The sequence below is a fragment of the Thalassophryne amazonica genome, chromosome 20, assembly GCF_902500255.1.
Source record: "Thalassophryne amazonica chromosome 20, fThaAma1.1, whole genome shotgun sequence".
NCBI classification, from domain to species: Eukaryota; Metazoa; Chordata; class Actinopteri; order Batrachoidiformes; family Batrachoididae; genus Thalassophryne; species Thalassophryne amazonica.
In genome coordinates, this window is record NC_047122.1 from 39,411,021 (window position 1) to 39,432,046 (window position 21,026).

At 40.7% G+C, this 21,026-nt stretch overlaps 1 protein-coding gene across 1 annotated transcript in view; it reads right to left on the reverse strand.

Annotated features, from left to right (window-relative positions):
- Positions 1-21,026, reverse strand: part of dennd3a (DENN/MADD domain containing 3a) — a 68,024-nt gene that overhangs the window by 32,578 nt on the left and 14,420 nt on the right. Inside the window, exons 11-13 of the mRNA XM_034160797.1 lie at positions 19,657-19,772; positions 16,447-16,602; positions 14,586-14,682 (exon numbers count right to left, since the gene is read on the reverse strand). Coding sequence (XP_034016688.1) covers positions 14,586-14,682; positions 16,447-16,602; positions 19,657-19,772 — 369 coding nt within the window. The remainder of the gene's footprint in view (positions 1-14,585; positions 14,683-16,446; positions 16,603-19,656; positions 19,773-21,026) is intronic.

Sequence of the window (21,026 nt, forward strand, 5' to 3'; positions counted from 1 at the left end):
TGTGGATGATGCTCACGTGCAAACTTAAAGACTTTCAGCTGAAGCAGATAATGAGATGGCGTTCTGCATTTAAGCCATGAGAGATTCGAGCAGAATTGCCGGGAACTCGACCTTGTGACGTTCGTGTTGTGAGACGCTGAGGACCGCGCCAGGGTTTGACACATCGTGCCTGTGAAGGAGGACGGGTGAGGGACACACACTATCAGCAACACATCAGAGGTGATGATTGTCTGAATAAGTGTTAACAGTAATTTGGTATTTTGTTACGCAGTATATTTGAACAGTGATGAGAATTGTGCTGTTTGCTTCTCACTGCCGTGGCGTACGGAATGATGATCCTTCACCTGTTGTGAGAAGCTGCTCATTTACATAAAGCTTAAATTCAGACCTGAATGTGTTGCTGATAGTGTGTGCCTCTGAAGGATATTTGTTGTAGCTCTGTTGACTTACCTCACCTTTTCCATCCTTCCCAGAGTCAGTTTGTAGTATCCACCTGGGGGGTGTTCGGCGGTGAGTCTGGGTCCAGAAGCACCGAGCTTTGAGCCATTTGGGCGCTGGAGAGCACGCCGTCCTTCACCTCGCCAGACAACCGCACATTTATGTTGTACACAAAGTATTGCACAAGAGGGAAATAAATTGTTTTGTTTTTGGAACCGCTTCTGGTTATTAGCGCTGGGTTCGGTCAGACGTTGTCCGCTCCTCAACCTGCGTCTGCACATAACACATCATTCGCAACAAACAGCTACAAAGACTGCCAAAAACAGAGTACTTCTGAGTACTCATCTTTGAGAGTGTTTCTGACAGAGTTTACATCGCTTTGAGGAAATGTTGCAGCGAACGCTTGAATGGAATGTAGGTTCTAATGTTAAGAATGGAGCCGTAGATTAATTGCAAAGTTTACATAAGTGTGATGTCGTGCTATGATGACTCGTTTTTAAGTCATAACTTTTTTTCCCCCAATTATCTTTACTGAAGTTTTTCAAATAACAGAATTTTAACAGAGGTACACTTCATTGGGGTGTAGGCAAAACATATTGCCATCATGATGTACATATATGCATGAGTGTACTCAATGCAATATACATATATGCAATTATAGAAAAATAAAACAACAAGAACAGATAACAGAACCAATAAATAAAAATAAAATAAAATAAAATAAAAAAATAAATAAAAATAAAATAAATAAAAAGACCTGCGAAAGTATAAATATGTGACATATAGTACAATGAAATGCTTGCGAGGACCAGTAGGAGAGCTGTCCAAATCCAAGGTGGTTTAATTAATTGATTTATAGTGTTTAACTTTTTTCATAGTAGTTAATAAAAGGTTGCCAAATTGAGTAAAACAGCTGTTCTTTTTTTCCTCAGAGAGAGTTTTAGTTTTTCCAATTGCAAGTACTGCATAATTTCTCTTAAAAGGTTTTGATGAGTAGGAGGGTTCTTATTTTTCCAATTAAGCAAAATTAAGCATCTTGCCAGAAGTAGCACAAAACATAGCGCATTGGTTTGAAAATTATTTAGCTCCCGGTGGGAAGAACACCAAATAATGACATTATTGGATCAATAGGGAGTATCTTTTTGAAAATTTCAGACAAAGTGTCAATAGTTTTTGTCCAATATGGGTTGATGATAGGACAGTTCCAAAATGTATGTGACAGTGAAGCTGGAGAGAACCCACAACGTTCACAGGCAGCATTTACTCCTGGAAACATCTTGGTCAGTTTTTGTTTAGACAAGTGTAAGCGATGAAGGATCTTGAACTGTAGTAGTACATGTCTCACACAAACTGAGGAGGAGTGAACTCGTTCCTGGGCTTCAGTCCATTGGTCTTCTGTGATGTTTATTCCCAAGTCTTTGCTCCAAGCATCCTTTATGTGATCAAGTGATGTTGTACAACCCCTGGCAAAAATTATGGAATCACCAGCCTCAGAGGATGTTCATTCAGTTGTTTAATTTTGTAGAAAAAAAGCAGATCACAGACATGACACAAAACTAAAGTAATTTCAAATGGCAACTTTCTGGTTTTAAGAAACACTATAAGAAATCAAGAAAAAAAAGATTGTGGCAGTCAGTAACAGTTACTTTTTTAGACCAAGCAGAGGAAAAAAAATATGGAATCACTCAATTCTGAGGAAAAAATTATGGAATCACCCTGTAAATTTTCATCCCCTAAATTAACACCTGCATCAAATCAGATCTGCTCATTGACACTGACCCTATGCCATGACATTGACCCTATGTGTCTTTTTGCAAGGAATGTTTTTGCAGTTTTTGCTCTATGGCAAGATGCATTATCATCTTGAAAAATGATTTCATCATCCCCAAACATCCTTTCAATTGTCCAAAATATCAACATAAACTTGTGCATTTATTCTTGCTTGCCTCTACTGGTGGTTGGCTCTCACTGCGGTATTGTATCACTTCCTGTTCCGGAGCACAGCGGTGTTTTTCTGTATCTGTTAGCTGTTTAATCTGCGCAGTTAGATTGATCTAGTTATCTAGATTACGATTTGTTTCCCAGTGTAATCTTCACGTGCCTTAACTAAAGCACTCCTTCTGCTGAATCACCTCTAAATTATTTACACATTATTCACTTTGCGTGTTTTTAGGAATCTGCTAGCTTAGCGCAGCTACTAGCTCTTAGTCGGTTTAGCATGGCGGCTTCTCCTGTCTCTCCCGCACCTTTCTGTTCTGGGTGTGAAATGTTTAGTTATTCCTCGGCCTCCTTTAGCAGTAACGGTACTTGTAATAAGTGTAGCTTATTCATAGCTTTGGAGGCCAGGCTGGGCGAATTGGAGACTCGGCTCCGCACCGTGGAAAATTCTACAGCTAGCCAGGCCCCTGTAGTCGGTGCGGACCAAGGTAGCTTAGCCGCCGTTAGTTTCCCTCTGGCAGATCCCGAGCAGCCGGGAAAGCAGGCCGACTGGGTGACTGTGAGGAGGAAGCGTAGTTCTAAACAGAAGCCCCGTGTACACCGCCAACCCGTTCACATCTCTAACCGTTTTTCCCCACTCGGCGACACACCCGCCGAGGATCAAACTCTGGTTATTGGCAACTCTGTTTTGAGAAATGTGAAGTTAGCGACACCAGCAACCATAGTCAATTGTCTTCTGGGGGCCAGAGCAGGCGACATTGAAGGAAATTTGAAACTGCTGGCTAAGGCTAAGCGTAAATTTGGTAAGATTGTAATTCACGTCAGCAGTAATGACACCCGGTTACGCCAATCGGAGGTCACTAAAATTAACATTAAATTGGTGTGTAACTTTGCAAAAACAATGTCGGACTCTGTAGTTTTCTCTGGGCCCCTCCCCAATCGGACCGGGAGTGACATGTTTAGCCGCATGTTCTCCTTGAATTGCTGGCTGTCTGAGTGGTGTCCAAAAAATGAGGTGGGCTTCATAGATAATTGGCAAAGCTTCTGGGGAAAACCTGGTCTTGTTAGGAGAGACGGCATCCATCCCACTTTGGATGGAGCAGCTCTCATTTCTAGAAATCTGGCCAATTCTCTTAAAACCTCCAAACCGTGACTATCCAGGGTTGGGACCAGGAAGCAGAGTTGTAGTCTTACACACCTCTCTGCAGCTTCTCTCCCCCTGCCATCCCCTCATTACCCCATCCCCGTAGAGACGGTGTCTGCTCCCAGACTACCAATAACCAGCAAAAATCTATTTAAGCATAAAAATTCAAAAGAAAAAATAATATAGCACCTTCAACTGCACCACAGACTAAAACAGTTAAATGTGGTCTATTAAACATTAGGTCTCTCTCTTCTAAGTCCCTGTTAGTAAATGATATAATAATTGATCAACATATTGATTTATTCTGCCTTACAGAAACCTGGTTACAGCAGGATGAATATGTTAGTTTAAATGAGTCAACACCCCCGAGTCACATTAACTGTCAGAATGCTCGTAGCACGGGCCGAGGCGGAGGATTAGCAGCAATCTTCCATTCCAGCTTATTAATTAATCAAAAACCCAGACAGAGCTTTAATTCATTTGACAGCTTGACTCTTAGTCTTGTCCATCCAAATTGGAAGTCCCAAAAACCAGTTTTATTTGTTATTATCTATCATCCACCTGGTCATTACTGTGAGTTTCTCTGTGAATTTTCAGACCTTTTGTCTGACTTAGTGCTTAGCTCAGATAAGATAATTATAGTGGGCGATTTTAACATCCACACAGATACTGAGAATGACAGCCTCAACACTGCATTTAATCTATTATTAGACTCTATTGGCTTTGCTCAAAATGTAAATGAGTCCACCCACCACTTTAATCATATCTTAGATCTTGTTCTGACTTATGGTATGGAAATAGAAGACTTAACAGTATTCCCTGAAAACTCCCTTCTGTCTGATCATTTCTTAATAACATTTACATTTACTCTGATGGACTACCCAGCAGTGGGGAATAAGTTTCATTACACTAGAAGTCTTTCAGAAAGCGCTGTAACTTGGTTTAAGGATATGATTCCTTCTTTATGTTCTCTAATGCCATATACCAACACAGTGCAAAGTAGCTACCTAAACTCTGTAAGTGAGATAGAGTATCTCGTCAATAGTTTTACATCCTCATTGAAGACAACTTTGGATGCTGTAGCTCCTCTGAAAAAGAGAGCTTTAAATCAGAAGTGCCTGACTCTGTGGTATAACTCACAAACTCGTAGCTTAAAGCAGATAACCCGTAAGTTGGAGAGGAAATGGTGTCTCATTAATTTAGAAGATCTTCACTTAGCCTGGAAAAAGAGTCTGTTGCTCTATAAAAAAGCCATCCGTAAAGCTAGGACATCTTTCTACTCATCACTAATTGAAGAAAATAAGAACAACCCCAGGTTTCTTTTCAGCACTGTAGCCAGGCTGACAGAGTCAGAGCTCTATTGAGCTGAGTATTCCATTAACTAACTAGTAATGACTTCATGACTTTCTTTGCTAACAAAATTTTAACTATTAGAAAAAAAATTACTCATAACCATCCCAAAGACGTATCGTTATCTTTGGCTGCTTTCAGTGATGCCGGTATTTGGTTAGACTCTTTCTCTCCGATTGTTCTGTCTGAGTTATTTTCATTAGTTACTTTATCCAAACCATCAACATGTTTATTAGACCCCATTCCTACCAGGCTGCTCAAGGAAGCCCTACCATTATTTAATGCTTCGATCTTAAATATGATCAATCTATCTTTGTTAGTTGGCTATGTACCACAGGCTTTAAAGGTGGCAGTAATTAAAACCATTACTTAAAAAGCCATCACTTGACCCAGCTATCTTAGCTAATTATAGGCCAATCTCCAACCTTCCTTTTCTCTCAAAAATTCTTCAAAGGGTAGTTGTAAAACAGCTAACTGATCATCTGCAGAGGATGGTCTATTTGAAGAGTTTCAGTCAGGTTTTAGAATTCATCATAGTACAGAAACAGCATTAGTGAAGGTTACAAATGATCTTATGGCCTCGGACAGTGGACTCATCTCTGTGCTTGTTCTGTTAGACCTCAGTGCTGCTTTTGATACTGTTGACCATAAAATTTTATTACAGAGATTAGAGCATGCCATAGGTATTAAAGGCACTGCGCTGCGGTGGTTTGAATCATATTTGTCTAATAGATTACAATTTGTTCATGTAAATGGGGAATCTTCTTCACAGACTAAAGTTAATTATGGAGTTCCACAAGGTTCTGTGCTAGGACCAATTTTATTCACTTTATACATGCTTCCCTTAGGCAGTATTATTAGACGGTATTGCTTAAAATTTCATTGTTACGCAGATGATACCCAGCTTTATCTATCCATGAAGCCAGAGGACACACACCAATTAGCTAAACTACAGGATTGTCTTACAGACATAAAGACATGGATGACCTCTAATTTCCTGCTTTTAAACTCAGATAAAACTGAAGTTATTGTACTTGGCCCCACAAATCTTAGAAACATGGTGTCTAACCAGATCCTTACTCTGGATGGCATTACACTGACCTCTGGTAATACTGTGAGAAATCTTGGTGTCATTTTTGATCAGGATATGTCATTCAAAGCGCATATTAAACAAATATGTAGGACTGCTTTTTTGCATTTACGCAATATCTCTAAAATTAGAAAGGTCTTGTCTCAGAGTGATGCTGAAAAACTAATTCATGCATTTATTTCCTCTAGGCTGGACTATTGTAATTCATTATTATCAGGTTGTCCTAAAGTTCCCTAAAAAGCCTTCAGTTAATTCAAATGCTGCAGCTAGAGTACTGGCGGGGACTAGAAGGAGAGAGCATATCTCACCCCATATTGGCCTCTCTTCATTGGCTTCCTGTTAATTCTAGAATAGAATTTAAAATTCTTCTTCTTACTTATAAGGTTTTGAATAATCAGGTCCCATCTTATCTTAGGGACCTCGTAGTACCATATCACCCCAATAGAGCGCTTCGCTCTCAGACTGCAGGCTTACTTGTAGTTCCTAGGGTTTGTAAGAGTAGAATGGGAGGCAGAGCCTTCAGCTTTCAGGCTCCTCTCCTGTGGAACCAGCTCCCAATTCAGATCAGGGAGACAGACACCCTCTCTACTTTAAGATTAGGCTTAAAACTTTCCTTTTTGCTAAAGCTTATAGTTAGGGCTGGATCAGGTGACCCTGAACCATCCCTTAGTTATGCTGCTATAGACGTAGACTGCTGGGGGGTTCCCATGATGCACTGTTTCTTTCTCTTTTTGCTCTGTATGCACCACTCTGCATTTAATCATTAGTGATCAATCTCTGCTCCCCTCCACAGCATGTCTTTTTCCTGGTTCTCTCCCTCAGCCCCAACCAGTCCCAGCAGAAGACTGCTCCTCCCTGAGCCTGGTTCTGCTGGAGATTTCTTCCTGTTAAAAGGGAGTTTTCCTTCCCACTGTAGCCAAGTGCTTGCTCACAGGGGGTCGTTTTGACCGTTGGGGTTTTACATAATTATTGTATGGCCTTGCCTTACAATATAAAGCGCCTTGGGGCAACTGTTTGTTGTGATTTGGCGCTATATAAAAAAAAAAAATTGATTGATTGATTGATGATGTAATGACAGCCATCTCCCCAGTGCCTTTACCTGACATGCAGCCCCATATCATCAATGACTGTGGAAATTTACATGTTCTGTTCAGGCAGTCATCTTTATAAATCTCATTGGAAAGGCACCAAACAAACGTTCCAGCATCATCACCTTTGCCCAATGCAGATTCGAGATTCATCACTGAATATGACTTTCATCCAGTCATCCACAGTCCACAATTGCTTTTCCTTAGCCCACTGTAACCTTGTTTTTTTCTGTTTAGGTGTTAATGATGCCTTTCGTTTAGCTTTTCTGTATGTAAATCCCATTTCCTTTAGGCGGTTTCTTACAGTTCGGTCACAGACGTTGACTCCAGTTTCCTCCCATTCGTTCCTCATTTGTTTTTTTGTACATTTTTCGATTTTTGAGACATATTGCTTTAAGTTTTCTGTCTTGATGCTTTGATGCCTTCCTTGGTCTACCAGTATGTTTGCCTTTAACAACCTTCCCATGTTGTTTGTATTTGGTCCAGAGTTTAGACACAGCTGACTGTGAACAACCAACATCTTTTGCAACATTGCGTGATGATTTACTCTCTTTTAAGAGTTTGATAATCCTCTCCTTTGTTTCAATTGACATCTCTCGTGTTGGAGCCATGATTCATGTCAGTCCACTTGGTGCAACAGCTCTCCAAGGTGTGATCACTGCTTTTTAGATGCAGACTAACGAGCAGATCTGATTTGATGCAGGTGTTAGTTTTGGGGATGAAAATTTACAGGGTGATTCCATAATTTGTTCCTCAGAATTGAGTGATTCCATATTTTTTTCCTCTGCTTGGTCTAAAAAAGTAACCGTTACTGACTGCCACAATCTTTTTTTCTTGATTTCTTATAGTGTTTCTTAAAGCCAGAAAGTTGCCATTTGAAATGACTTTAGTTTTGTGTCATGTCTGTGATCTGCTTTTTTTCTACAAAATTAAACAACTGAATGAACATCCTCGGAGGCTGGTGATTCCATAATTTTTGCCAGGGGTTGTACATTCAAATTGTGAAAGGTTGTTGTATACCTTAGTTATCGATCCCTTTTTTAGTGGGTTGTTTAAAAGTATATTATTCAAGGGATATTCGGAGGGTTGATTGGGAAAGGAGGGAAAATTTGTCTTTGTGAAGCTACGAATCTGCAGATATTTAAAAAAGTCTCTATTATCAATGTTAAATTTATGCTTTAGCTGTTCAAATGTTGAGACAATATTATCAGTAAAAAGATCTTTAATGGAGTGCACTCCTTTGCGGTCCCATGATTGAAACATTTTGACTGAGAAGTTTGTGTGCATGGTTATCAATTAATGGTGTTAGAATTGAGCATTGGTTCCAGTGAAAATGTTTTCTAATTTGTGTCCAAATTTTCAATGAGTGTGACACTACTGGGCTATGACATTTAAAGCTGGAGAGATCAGAGGTGTGAAATACTAGTGATTTTAATGCATTAGGGGAGAAAGCTTGATTTTCCATCCGTTCCCAATCAGATTTGTGATTTCCATTCGAAAATGATATACTTCGAATATTGCAAGACCAGTAATAAAGACAAAGATTGGGTAGATCCATCCCTCCCATTGATTTTGGTCTTTGTAAAAATGATTTTTTAATTCTCAGGGTCTTTTTGTTCCAAATGAAGGAGGTAAATAAAGAATCTAACATTGTGAAAAAGATTTTACTTATCAGAATTGGGGTACATTGAAATAAAAATAAGTATTTTGGCAGAATGTTCATTCTGATTATATTAATTCGGCCCGCAAGAGATATGGGCAGGTTGGACCATTTCTCAATCTGTTTTTTAGTTTGCTGGTATAGGGTCATAAAGTTTTTACTGAAGAGACCAGAAATTTATTGTGTGATATTTATGCCAAGGTATTTAAAACAGTTGGAGACAGCAAAAGGATAGGCAGTCAATGTATTAACTTGTCTTTTTGCCTCAGCACTGATGGGAAACAATATGCTTTTTGATAAATTTATTTTGTATCCTGACACATCTCCAAAATTTTTTAGTATGGTCATTATATTGGGCAAAGACTGAGATGGATCTGAAATATACAACAGTAAGTCATCTGCATACAAAGATACTTTGTGTTCTGAGTTTCCTCGAGTAATCCCTTTGTACGAGTATTCTTTTGTGGAGCGTAATGAAATAGCTAGTGGTTCTATGGCCAAAGCAAATAAGAGGGGAGATAAGGGACATCCTTGGCATGTGGAACGGTGGAGAGAGAAGGGACTTGAGTCTTTATTGTTGGTGCGTACGGTAGCTCTTGGGTGAGCATACAATAATTTTACCAAAGCAATGTAACTGGGGCCGAATCCAAACCTTGACAGGGCCGAGAACAGGAAATCCCACTCGACCCTGTCAAAGGTTTTCTCTGCATCCAGTGAAAGTAGTATTTCTAAGTCTTTGTTTGGGTTTTGAGTGTAAATAATATTGAATAGTCATCTGGTATTAAAAAATAACTGTCTGTCTTTGATAAACTTTCTTATTTTCTAGGCTTATAGTGGGTATTTGAAGATTTGAGAAAAAGTTTTCTATTAATTTTACATCATTTTGGGATTCTGAGGAATACAATTTAGAATAAAAATTCTTGAATGTATTATTTATTATGTCTGGATCTTTTGTTATTTGTCCTGTATCTGTTCTAATTTCTGGGATTAGCCTGGACATTGCTACTTCTTTAATTTGCTGAGCTAATAGTTTGCCTGTTTTTTCTCCATATTCATATTGTTTGTGTCTTAGTTGTGTCAGTCGTTTCATCATTTCATTTGTGTATAAAAGGTTGAGTTGTATCTGTATCGATTGTCTTTTCTTAAACAAGTCTGGTGGTGATGGGGAAGTGGCATAGATTTGATCAATTTCAACAATTTCTTGGGTTAGTTTAGTTTCCTCTTCCCTATGCTGTTTGTTTATCAGACTATTCATTGAAATAATTTGGCCTCTTAAGTATGCCTTTACTGTTTCCCATAGGGTGGATCTTTTAATCTCAGGTTCATCATTTATTTGGAGGAACAGTTTAATTTGCTTTTGCAATTCGTCTACTGTTTTTTTGTTTGATAGGAGTGTGTTGTTAAATCGCCATTTTTTAGTTGGTGGACTGTATCCTATCTCTAAATTAAATGATACTGGACTATGGTCAGATATAACAATTGCTTCATAATCACAATGTTTGATATTAGTTAGAAAGGAGTAGTCAACCAGAAAGAAATCTATTCTAGAGAACGAATGGTGTACTGGGGAGAAATAGGAAAATTTTCTTGTGTTTGGAGCTAAGGTTCTGAATGGGTCAATCATTTTGAAGGTGTTTTTAAATCTTTGGATAGCTTTGGCTGATTCTGATATGTTAAGTGCTTTCTGGGAGGATCTATCAATTGTAGAGTCTAATACATGATTAAAATCTCCACCAATAATCAAACGATGAGAGTCCATGTTAGGGATTGCAGTGAAAAAAGTAGAAATAAAAGTTTCATCATCAACATTGGGGGCATATATACAAGCTAGAATAACAGGGTTATTATATAATTTTCCAGCAACAATTATATATCTTCCACGAGGGTCAGATATCACTTTTGATGCTATGAAGGGAACTGTCTTTTAATAATAATGGCTGCCCCTCTATTTTTTCCAGAAAAGTTTGAATGATACGAGGTCTGTGAGAAAAGTATCCGACCTTTTTATTTTATGCAAAAAAATATATGGATTTGATTCATATGTTTTTACGTCAGCCAAGCTTGAACCTTCGTGCGCATGCGTGAGTTTTTTGACGCCTGTCAGTTGGCGTCATTCGCCTGTGGGCAGGCTTTGAGTGAGCACTGGTCCACCCCTCTCGTCATTTTTTCATTGCGAGGAAATGGCGGAATGATTTGGGCTTTGTTCCATCAGAATTTTCTCAGAAAGTGTTAGAGAAAGGCAGCTGGAAACCATTCGGAAAATTCACATGGCTTTCAGTGAAAATTTTAATGGGCTTCACAGAGATTAAGGCTCTCCAGCTCTCCACAATTTCTCTTATGCTCACTCGACTGGTTAGCCACTGAAAGCCGAGATAGGCATGTCCCAACTTGTCCTCTGACACTCCAAAACGGAGGTCTTCTTTGTCTCGCTCCATCAGCGAATCTGTCATGACGCACGAAGTCTCCGCGCGGCTTTCCATGACAAAATCTCTTGTTAAAAGTGAAATCTGCCGGAAAATGGCTGATGTCCAGCTCTTGTGATAACCAGAGAAATTGCACACGATGGTCCCGGAGCCATACAGCCATCCATTTACAAATGAAATGGTCGTTTCTGCCTGTCGATCGCGGCTCGGAGTGCGGCGCGCCATGTGCCATTGTGGGCCGTCCTTAAAGCGGTAGTAACACTCCTTAATCTCTGTGAAGCCCATTAAAATTTTCACCGAAAGCCATGTGAATTTTCCGAATGGCTTCCAGCTGCCTGTCTCTAACACTTTCTGAAAAAATTCTGATTGAACAAAGCCCAAATCATTCCGCCATTTCCTCGCAATGAAAAAATGACAAGAGGGGTGGACCAGTGCTCACTCAAAGCCTGCCCACAGGCGAATGACACAACGACAGGCGTGAAAAAACTCACGCATGCGCACGAAGGTTCAAGCTTGGCTGATGTAAAAACATATGAATCAAATCCATATATTTTTTGCATAAAATAAAAAGGTCGGATACTTTTCTCACAGACCTCGTATACTTGACCTATCCATTTAGCATGTAATCATTTATGGTCTTGATCTTTTAAGTGAGTTTCTTGTAGAAATCCAATATCCATTTCTAGATTTTTAAGATGTGACAACACATTTCCACACTTGATGGTACCATTGAGACCTTTACAGTTCCAAGAAATCATTTTAACCAAGATTTGCTGTCCAATACTTTTTAAGCGCTTAGCCATGATTATTTAATTGGAAAAATATAGCTTCTCATTTTTGTGTTTTTGGACAGCCTCCGATTAAGACTAAGGTTAAGTTGTATACAGATGCAGGCAAAAACATATAAACAAAAAACTCTTGAACCCCACGAACCCCAATCCCTCCCTGTGCTCCCCTGAACTAACTACTCTGTAAGAACTATGACAGAACAAAAGCTTGAACAGAGTCAAAAAGTGTCTAAACTCAGAGGAGTGCTTGAGTGGAAACATTAGACTTACCACTAAGCTCCTATTTTCCTTTTTTTCTGTTTTTTCAGACCATATTACTTGTGATTAGGCCATTACAAATGTAATAGACACCAGATAATATTATAATATTATTGTTTCAAATTATAAATGTAATTAAGATTATGTGCGAGGTACCTGGTAAATTGTTTATTTCAGTCAACTTGGGCCATTGCATTGAGTGCCATTTTGATGCAGTTTTTCAATTCCCTTCTCGATGAGATGCCAGGTATTTTTCCGCTGCATCCGGGTCGGTGAAAGTTGTTTTGGAGCCGTCCTGCGTGATCATGAGCTTCGCTGGGAAAAGCATTCGGTACTGGATTCCGGCGTTGCAAAGTTTGGCTTTAACTTGGTTGAAGGCGGCTCGTTGTTTTCCCACCTCTGGGCTCATATCGGGGAAGATGTGGACCTGGGATCCTTCGTATAACAGCTTGCCTTTGGCCCGGGATAGAGACATGATTTTACTTATATCCGAGTAATAGTGGAGGTGGGCGATTATGGGTCGGGGACGTTCGCCACTGCACGGTTTCGGGGCAGGGCTCCTGTGAGCTCGGTCAATAACAATAGGAGTGGAGAAGTTTTCCTCACCAAGCACTTCAGAAAGAAATCTGGATGTAAACTCGGTCGGCTTGTTGGACTCAGCTCCCTCCGGGATATTTAAAATTCTTATATTCTGGCGGCAGCTTCTGTTCTCCAGATCAAGTAGTTTATCCTGCATTTTTTTATGCTCAGCGGCGAGAGACTGGTATGATTTCTCGAGAGTCGTGAGTTTATCCGAGGTGTCATTAAGGGACTGTTCCATGGTGGTCTGTGTATGAGCCACTTCTGCTTGCCGTGAGAATAGTTTATCAACTTTCTCGGTTAGCTCGTCACATATAGCATTGATGTCTGCTTTGGTGGTTTCCCGCAGGGCAGAAATATCGTCACGTATTTCTTTGCGGAGACCTTCCATCCCTGTTCTGATGATCGTCTGCATGCTGTCTCTGTATCCACCGAACTCAGCTCTCAATTCTGCCCGTAAAGTTCCCAGAGATATCGGCGTTTCATCTGTTAGCTCCTTGGTGTTAGCTTTAGCCGGTCCGTCTTTTCCTCCAACAGCGGTGCGGGTATCGGCTTCTAGCATCATCTGGGTATAGAGTTTGTTTCTTTTGGAGCTCATGTTTACTCCAGTGAAATTACGGCACCTTTAGTTGTAATTACTGGTCTGAAATTTTTTTAATTTAGTTGTACTTGCGAGGAGCTGGTCTTTCGCACTGCTTACTCCATACGACCGGAAGCAGAAGTCTCCAGTCATAACTTATTTTGATGCAGACACAGTAAAAATAGCAGCCGCTCTCAAAAACTCAGTGTGCGTGCATGTGCATTAGTCAAACGCAGCCTGTTAAAAACAATCTGCCAGAGGCTCAAATTTGTAAATTTGCAAGCTTGTAAGTGCTGTCATTGCTAAAACTGTGAAAAATAATACTTTTGTACGATCAGGCACCCTGAAAAACAGTGGAGAGGTTCACGTGCACATTCAGAGTGGGAGCTATATTGGGGTTAAAACAGCATGCTGTTCCAGTAGACAGCAGACTCTGCACACAGAGATCCAAAATCTATCTTAAAGTAAAATTAACAAAACCTACCAGCTCCAATGATGAGAACAAAATACAAAGGAAAAAAACTGAACAGGGCACTCACCCACTTGAAGAATGATTTCCAAGATTAAATGTGTAAAGTCCACATCGTCAAAGAAGTCGTCACACACAGATCATGCGCAACTGCCAGTCGGAAAATAATGTCCAGGTTCACGCCATTAAAGAGGTCATGACTGACACCATCACGCATGGATGGCACACAATCGCCAGCCGGAAAACAATGTCCAGATCCACGCTAAAACAGATCCCAAGTGGAACCGTCACCAAAGCTTGTAAAATCAAAACCACTGCTTTACCTCTGGCTCCAAACGGAAGGGCAGTATTTCAGCAGATCCTGCTGCAGCTCCCTCAACATCATCATCAAATTCACTGCCAGATGTCAGGGAGAAGTTCCCGACCATATCTGATAAAGCTAAGCCATCACTTTCGAATGAAAGCCCAGAAGCTTTGTTATCAGACATAGCAGTGTTCGTTTCACTCTGTCTGTTGGCCATCGGGATGTTTCCTAAAATATACTTCACATGGCAAGAAATGCAGAGTAAGACGTTTTCCAGAAATGCACCTGCTGACCCGCCGAGGGAGAGGAGTAATTAGCAGTAAAATACATCAGTGGGCACTAATTATTACTGCATGTAAGCGGATAGACTTACAGTCATGAATACACTGATGTTGTGTTGTTAAGCGGGACGCTAAATAACGTGCGACATTTCCTTTAAAGTCTGTGTGTGGGTGTGTGTGTGTGTGTGTGTATACCTTCTTGTAAAAAGGCTGGTCTGCTAACTCCCGAGTCCTCAGAAACTCCTCACTGTTAAAAACTCTGTGCTCATAGTTCAGAAAGTCTTGGACCCCTCTGGACAAAGAAAGACAGACAGTTGGACTGGAGAAGCAGAAACACACTTTGTCAGTGTCATAGTCATCACTGATGTCACAATGGGCCATGACATGGATTGTGCAATACTGCTAACACCATGAGAAATCCCCACCCCCCCATAATAGTACAGAGAACCTCCGCCAAGGCAAAAGTAGTTTCTTTAAATGATGCCAACAAAAAAATAACTCCTGAGAAATAACCAAAATAAATAACCATGAAAACTGCAATTCTGTTGAGTGATCCAGCTGACTTTTGCATCCACTGGTTCATTTAAACACAGTCACATATTTGTTAAGCTGCAGATTTTAACTTTGAAGGAGCAAATGTGAATGAAAATAGCCCAGGTTAAGCTTCTGCTCAAATAAATGTATTATTAATGGGTCATATAGTGCAGGTTTTGAACTACAGACTACTTTTTCATGGGAATGTTAATACTGTTAACATTGTTTCTGTGTAGGCTCTCAGTTGTCCAGGTGGTTTCCATAGTAGAAAAGCTTGACTCTTCAACTGGACTGGGTTGCTTGACACGAGGACGTTTCACTTCAAATCGCAGAAGCTTCCTCAGCTAAAATTCTTGCTCTGGTAGTCTGACTTCTGTCTTGACTCTTGTAGAGAAGAATAAACAGAAGCCACAAAAGACTACAGAGGATCTTCAGACAGCACAAAATCCCAGTTTACTTTAAACTGGTTAACACCTTGAGACAGAAATTAGTTCACCCTAAGGACAGGATCCCTAGCTACAAACAGAGCAATGTAGTGTATTCTATCAGATGTCAGGAAAACTGTAACGAACACTACATAGGTGAGACTAAGCAACCTTTACGCAAAAGGCTATAACAGCACCGCAGAGAGGGCACCAGTGGACCTCAGTCTGCAGTTCATCTCCACCTTAAAGACACTAACTACATGTTTGAGGACAAGGAAGTTAAAATCTCAGCCAGAGAGAAGAAATGGTTTGAGAGAGGGGTCAAGGAGGCATTCTATGTGAAACATTTGAAACCCAGCCTTAACCGGGGAGGGGGTCTGAGACACGCTTTGTCCCCTTTTTACAATGGGGTACTCAGGTCAAAGCAGTTTCAGTCTTTTGTTCATGGTAATGAGTCATTCACGTCATCAGGAGAGTCGTCAAGGGAGCCAGCAGGAGAAGCGTCCGTCCCATCATTAGGAGGGACAGCTGCCCTGTCATTAGGAGGGTGCTAACTAGAGCACAATAGGTGCTAATTAGAGCTATTGTTTAGTCACTAGCCTGTAGCAGTCTGCCTCTCGGTAGGAGGGGTCTGGCTAGGTTTAAAACTCCAGCTTTTGTGGCTTCTGTTTATTCTTCTCTACAAGAGTCAAGACAGAAGTCAGACTACCAGAGCAAGAATTTTAGCTGAGGAAGCTTCTGCGACTTGAAGCAAAACATCCTCGCGTCAAGCAACCCAGTCCAGTTGAAGATTCAAGCTTCTCTACTGTTAACATTCCAAATACCATTCATTTTCTACACCCGCTAATTCCAGTAAATATTGTAGTGGGCTCGAGCCTATCCTAGTGGTCACTGGGCAAGAAGCAAAAAAACATCAGGTCAGCTTTGAACCTGTGAGATGACAGTGCCAACCACTAAGCCACCGTGCTGACCACCATGTGAATAAACAATCATATCGCCCACCCCTACTTAGAGACACATTATGCAATGCTATCCATAATAATTAGACTATATCCTAGAATTATATCTTAAAAATAAACACATTTAAAAGAAAAGACCTGAAGATGTTGACCACCAGTTCCAGGGTGATATTTTGTATCTGCGTGTTGAGTCGCCTTTGCCAGTCTCTGCGTTGGCCTCTCAGCACACCAACGTCAGTGCCTGCTCCGAGGTGGCACAGCTCCAAGTCATAGTGCAGCTGCAGACATTCTGCCCTAAACACAAACACAATCACGTCAATTAAAACGTCACTCAGTGTGGCGTGTTGTGGGGGTTTCACGCTCTTTCAGCATCTGCAAGATCAGAGTTAAAATTCTCAGAAAATTCTCAAATCTGAATTTTCAGAAATTTTCTATTCAAGTGAGTCTCATTGTGATTTTAAATCATTTTAAACTTTTGTGCATTTATAATATGCAAACACTGCAACAACTAATCTTAGCTATATTGAAAAGACATGATTAATTTCTGCTCATCAAGATATTTGTTCTCATATATGCCGTTGTCATTTATTTCAAGAAACCTTGCTGTGCCAAATATGTTAAGGAAGCTGGCAAGTATTTTTGCTGAAGAACAACGATATTGTTAGGCCTTCGTCTGTCTCACTGACGACACATAGGCCTTCCCTACGCGCTAACCCTTTCCCCATTTAGGAGTCAGACACTACCTACATACACTTCAAACCCGTTCTTAAGACAACACGCTGCTGACATCACAGAGGGTTGGCCCATTATACACTCAACAAAAATATAAACGCAACACTTTTGGTTTTGCTCCCATTTTGTATGCGATGAACTCAAAGATCTAAAACTTTTTCCACATACACAATATCACCATTTCTCTCAAATATTGTTCACAAACCAGTCTAAATCTGTGATAGTGAGCACTTCTCCTTTGCTGAGATAATCCATCCCACCTCACAGGTGTGCCATATCAAGATGCTGATTAGACACCATGATTAGTGCACAAGTGTGCCTTAGACTGTCCACAATAAAAGGCCACTCTGAAAGATGCAGTTTTATCACACAGCACAATGCCACAGATGTCGCAAGATTTGAGGGAGCGTGCAATTGGCATGCTGACAGCAGGAATGTCAACCAGAGCTGTTGCTCGTGTATTGAATGTTCATTTCTCTACCATAAACCGTCTCCAAAGGCGTTTCAGAGAAATTGGCACTACATCCAACCAGCCTCACAACCGCAGACCACGTGTAACCACACCAGCCCAGGACCTCCACATCCAGCATGTTCACCTCCAAGATCGTCTGAGACCAGCCACTCGGACAGTTGCTGGAACAATCGGTTTGCATAACCAAAGAATTTCTGCACAAACTGTCAGAAACCGTCTCAGGGAAGCTCATCTGCATGCTCGCCGTCCTCATCGGGGTCTCGACCTGACTCCAGTTCGTCGTCGTAACCGATTTGAGTGGGCAAATGCTCACATTCGCTGCCGTTTGGCACGTTGGTGAGGTGTTCTCTTCACGGATGATGCGAAGGAGATGTGTTGCACTGCATGAGGCAAATGGTGGTCACACCAGATACTGACTGGTATCCCCCCCAATAAAACAAAACTGCACCTTTCAGAGTGGCCTTTTATTGTGGGCAGTCTAAGGCACACCTGTGCACTAATCATGGTGTCTAATCAGCATCTTGGTATGGCACACCTGTGAGGTGGGATGGATTATCTCAGCAAAGGAGAAGTGCTCACTATCACAGATTTCCACTGGTTTGTGAACAATATTTGAGGGAAATGGTGATATTGTGTATGTGGAAAAAGTTTTAGATCTTTGAGTTCATCTCATACAAAATGGGAGCAAAACCAAAAGTGTTGCGTTTATATTTTTGTTGAGTATATATATATACACGAGGTCTCTTAGATAATAAACCGACCCTTTTATTTATTTTTTTTAACTATATGGATTTGAATGACATGCGATTACACCAATCATGCTTGAACCCTCGTGCGCATGCGTGAGTTTTTTCACGCGTGTCGGTGACGTCATTTCCCTGTGGGCAGGCCTTGAGTGAGATGTGGTCCCGCCCTCTCGGCTGAATTACTTTGTTTCACACGCTGCTCGAGACGGCGCGCGTTGCTTTATCAAAATTTTTTCTGGACCTGTGAGGAATATCCGAGTGGACACTATTCGAGAAATTAAGATGGTTTTCTGTGAAAAGTTTAACGGCTGATGAGAGATTATGGGGTGTTTCTGTCGGTGTAAGGGCTTCCCACGGAGCGGGACGTCCTGCAGCGCTTCCAGGCGCTGTCGTCGGCCTGTTTCGAGCTTAAAACATCCTAATTTAAGGCTTAATTCACCCAGGACATCGTGAGAGAACAGAGAAGATTCAGAAGAGGCCGGCATGAGGAATTTATGCGGACATTCCACTGTTTAAGGACATTTTTTTAATGAAAGACGTGTGCGCAAATTCGCCGAGTCGTTTTCGTGACGACTCGGCAAATCTGTGTGCGCCGCGACAGGAAAAACACCTCCGTGTTGAAAACCATTTGTAGAATTCAGGCGGCTTTTAATGGCTTTCAACAAGTGAGTAACTGAGAAATTGTTTAACAGCTTGGGCATGTTCCAACTTGCCCGTTAAGATTTCCAACGGAGGTGTTTTTCCTGCCGCGACCCCCCGCGGTCGGGTCCAGCCCGACATGCGACTCTGCCCGCACGTTCTTTCATTACAAAATGACCGTTAACAATGGAATGTCCGAATAAACTCCTCATGCCGACTTCTTCTGAAAGTTCTCTGTTCTCTGACGACTTACTGCGTCAACAGAGCCTGAAATGTGGAAGTTTTCAACTTGAAACGGCGAGACGCTGCCGCCTCGAAGCGCAGATCGCCGTCAGGCGCCGTGGGCCGTCCTTAAAGCGACACTACCAGACCAAAATCTCTCACCAGCCGTTAAAATTTTTACCGAAAACCAGCTGAATTTATTGAATGGTGTCCACTCAGTTGTGCCTTACAGTTTTGAAAAAAATTTTATCAAACAAAGCAACAGTCTCTGAGCCATTCCTAAACAATGAAAAAAATCGACGAGCGGGTGGACGACTCCTCACTCAAAGACTGCCCACAGGCGAATAACGTAACCGACAGGCGTGAAAAAACTCTCGCATGCCCACGAGGGTTCAAGCATGTCTGATGTAATCACACGTGATTCAAATCCATATGGTTTTTGAAAAAATAATAAGGTCAGATACTTTTCTAATAGACCTCATATATATATATATATATATATAGCCTATGATGACAACAATGTGCAAGTGCTTTTACCTTGATATAAAGCTCTCAGCTGCAGTCAGAGGAATAGTTGGTAGGTTAATGGATTCACAACATGACGACTGAATGAGGCCGTCGTCAGTGTTCACCAAGACGAGGTCCTCTGTCTCCTAAACACAACCACAATAACATATGAACACTACAGTCACAAATGGTACAATTCTTTACAACACAGTCTGACAGAGCAGCTCTCTATCTGCCAAACAAGCAGTTACTGTTAAATACGTGAACCGAGCTTCTGTAAAATACTGAATAAAACAACGCCTTGAAAGTTGCCATGTCGCAAGGCCACAAGAAGAATGAACTGGATGGAATGTTTTTGATTGTCAATGCATACTAAATCTCACTAAATACTGAATCTCACACACACTTTAATATTTATTCCCCGTCAGCTCTGGTCCAACGCAGTGCTGTTGCATGACACTACATCGACCAAACCATGTAACCGCCCTGGATCCTGGTTGGAAACCATCCAGGCAGACAACCGGTCCCTCGATCAACGTTTTCCCAACTACTGTCAATAATTACTGTTAGCTGAATAAGCAACAGTTCAGCTGTGATCACTAAATGATGAGGTAATAATCAGGCAAGATAAAATTAACCTTTCATTTTTATCAACCCTGATTCAACCTAATTAGCCTGTGCTAACTTTTCATCCCATCAACTGCAATCAATCCTTACTGCATATGCTAATGCTAACCACACAAAGCATTTTCTCTGCTTCAGCCCATTAATGTCCAGTATAAATAGTCAGATGCTCCACAAGTGATAAAAACATGAAAGGTAAAAAAAAAAATAAAAAATACAAAACAAGATTAAATCTAGATTTGAAGCTCACATTTCACAGTTTTTTTTTTCTGTAGGAGCTTGTAGCTCCTTCAAAATTGTTGTCTGTGCTTCGGAAGCTTCCCTCAATTGTCTCCTTTTTGTTTTTGCCAACACTTCCTTTTTGAAGTGAGTCTACTCTAAACAAAATTACCATACAGTTTCTGTTTATTACTAACTTAAATTAATTACAAGAAATCAGGAGTGACTTGAAAATGTTCTTGTATCCACATTATGACATTTCTTTAAAAATAAAACCAAACACCTAGCTATAAAAGTGATTATTTTTATGAGTCATGTAATGGGTGTGCATACTTGTACTGACTTTTGTGAGCTGTACTATGAATATTGTCTTCTTAAAGTATGTTTTTGGTCATTCAAAAGAACAAACACTGTACTTGTTGTCATCTCAGGCACAACACACACACCTATAGATCCATAATATACAAATAATGTTTATGAGTTCAATGATATGAATATTTCATGAGGTGAAAGGTGGAGTGTACCAGTGGTACACCAAGAGAAATTATACTGATTTA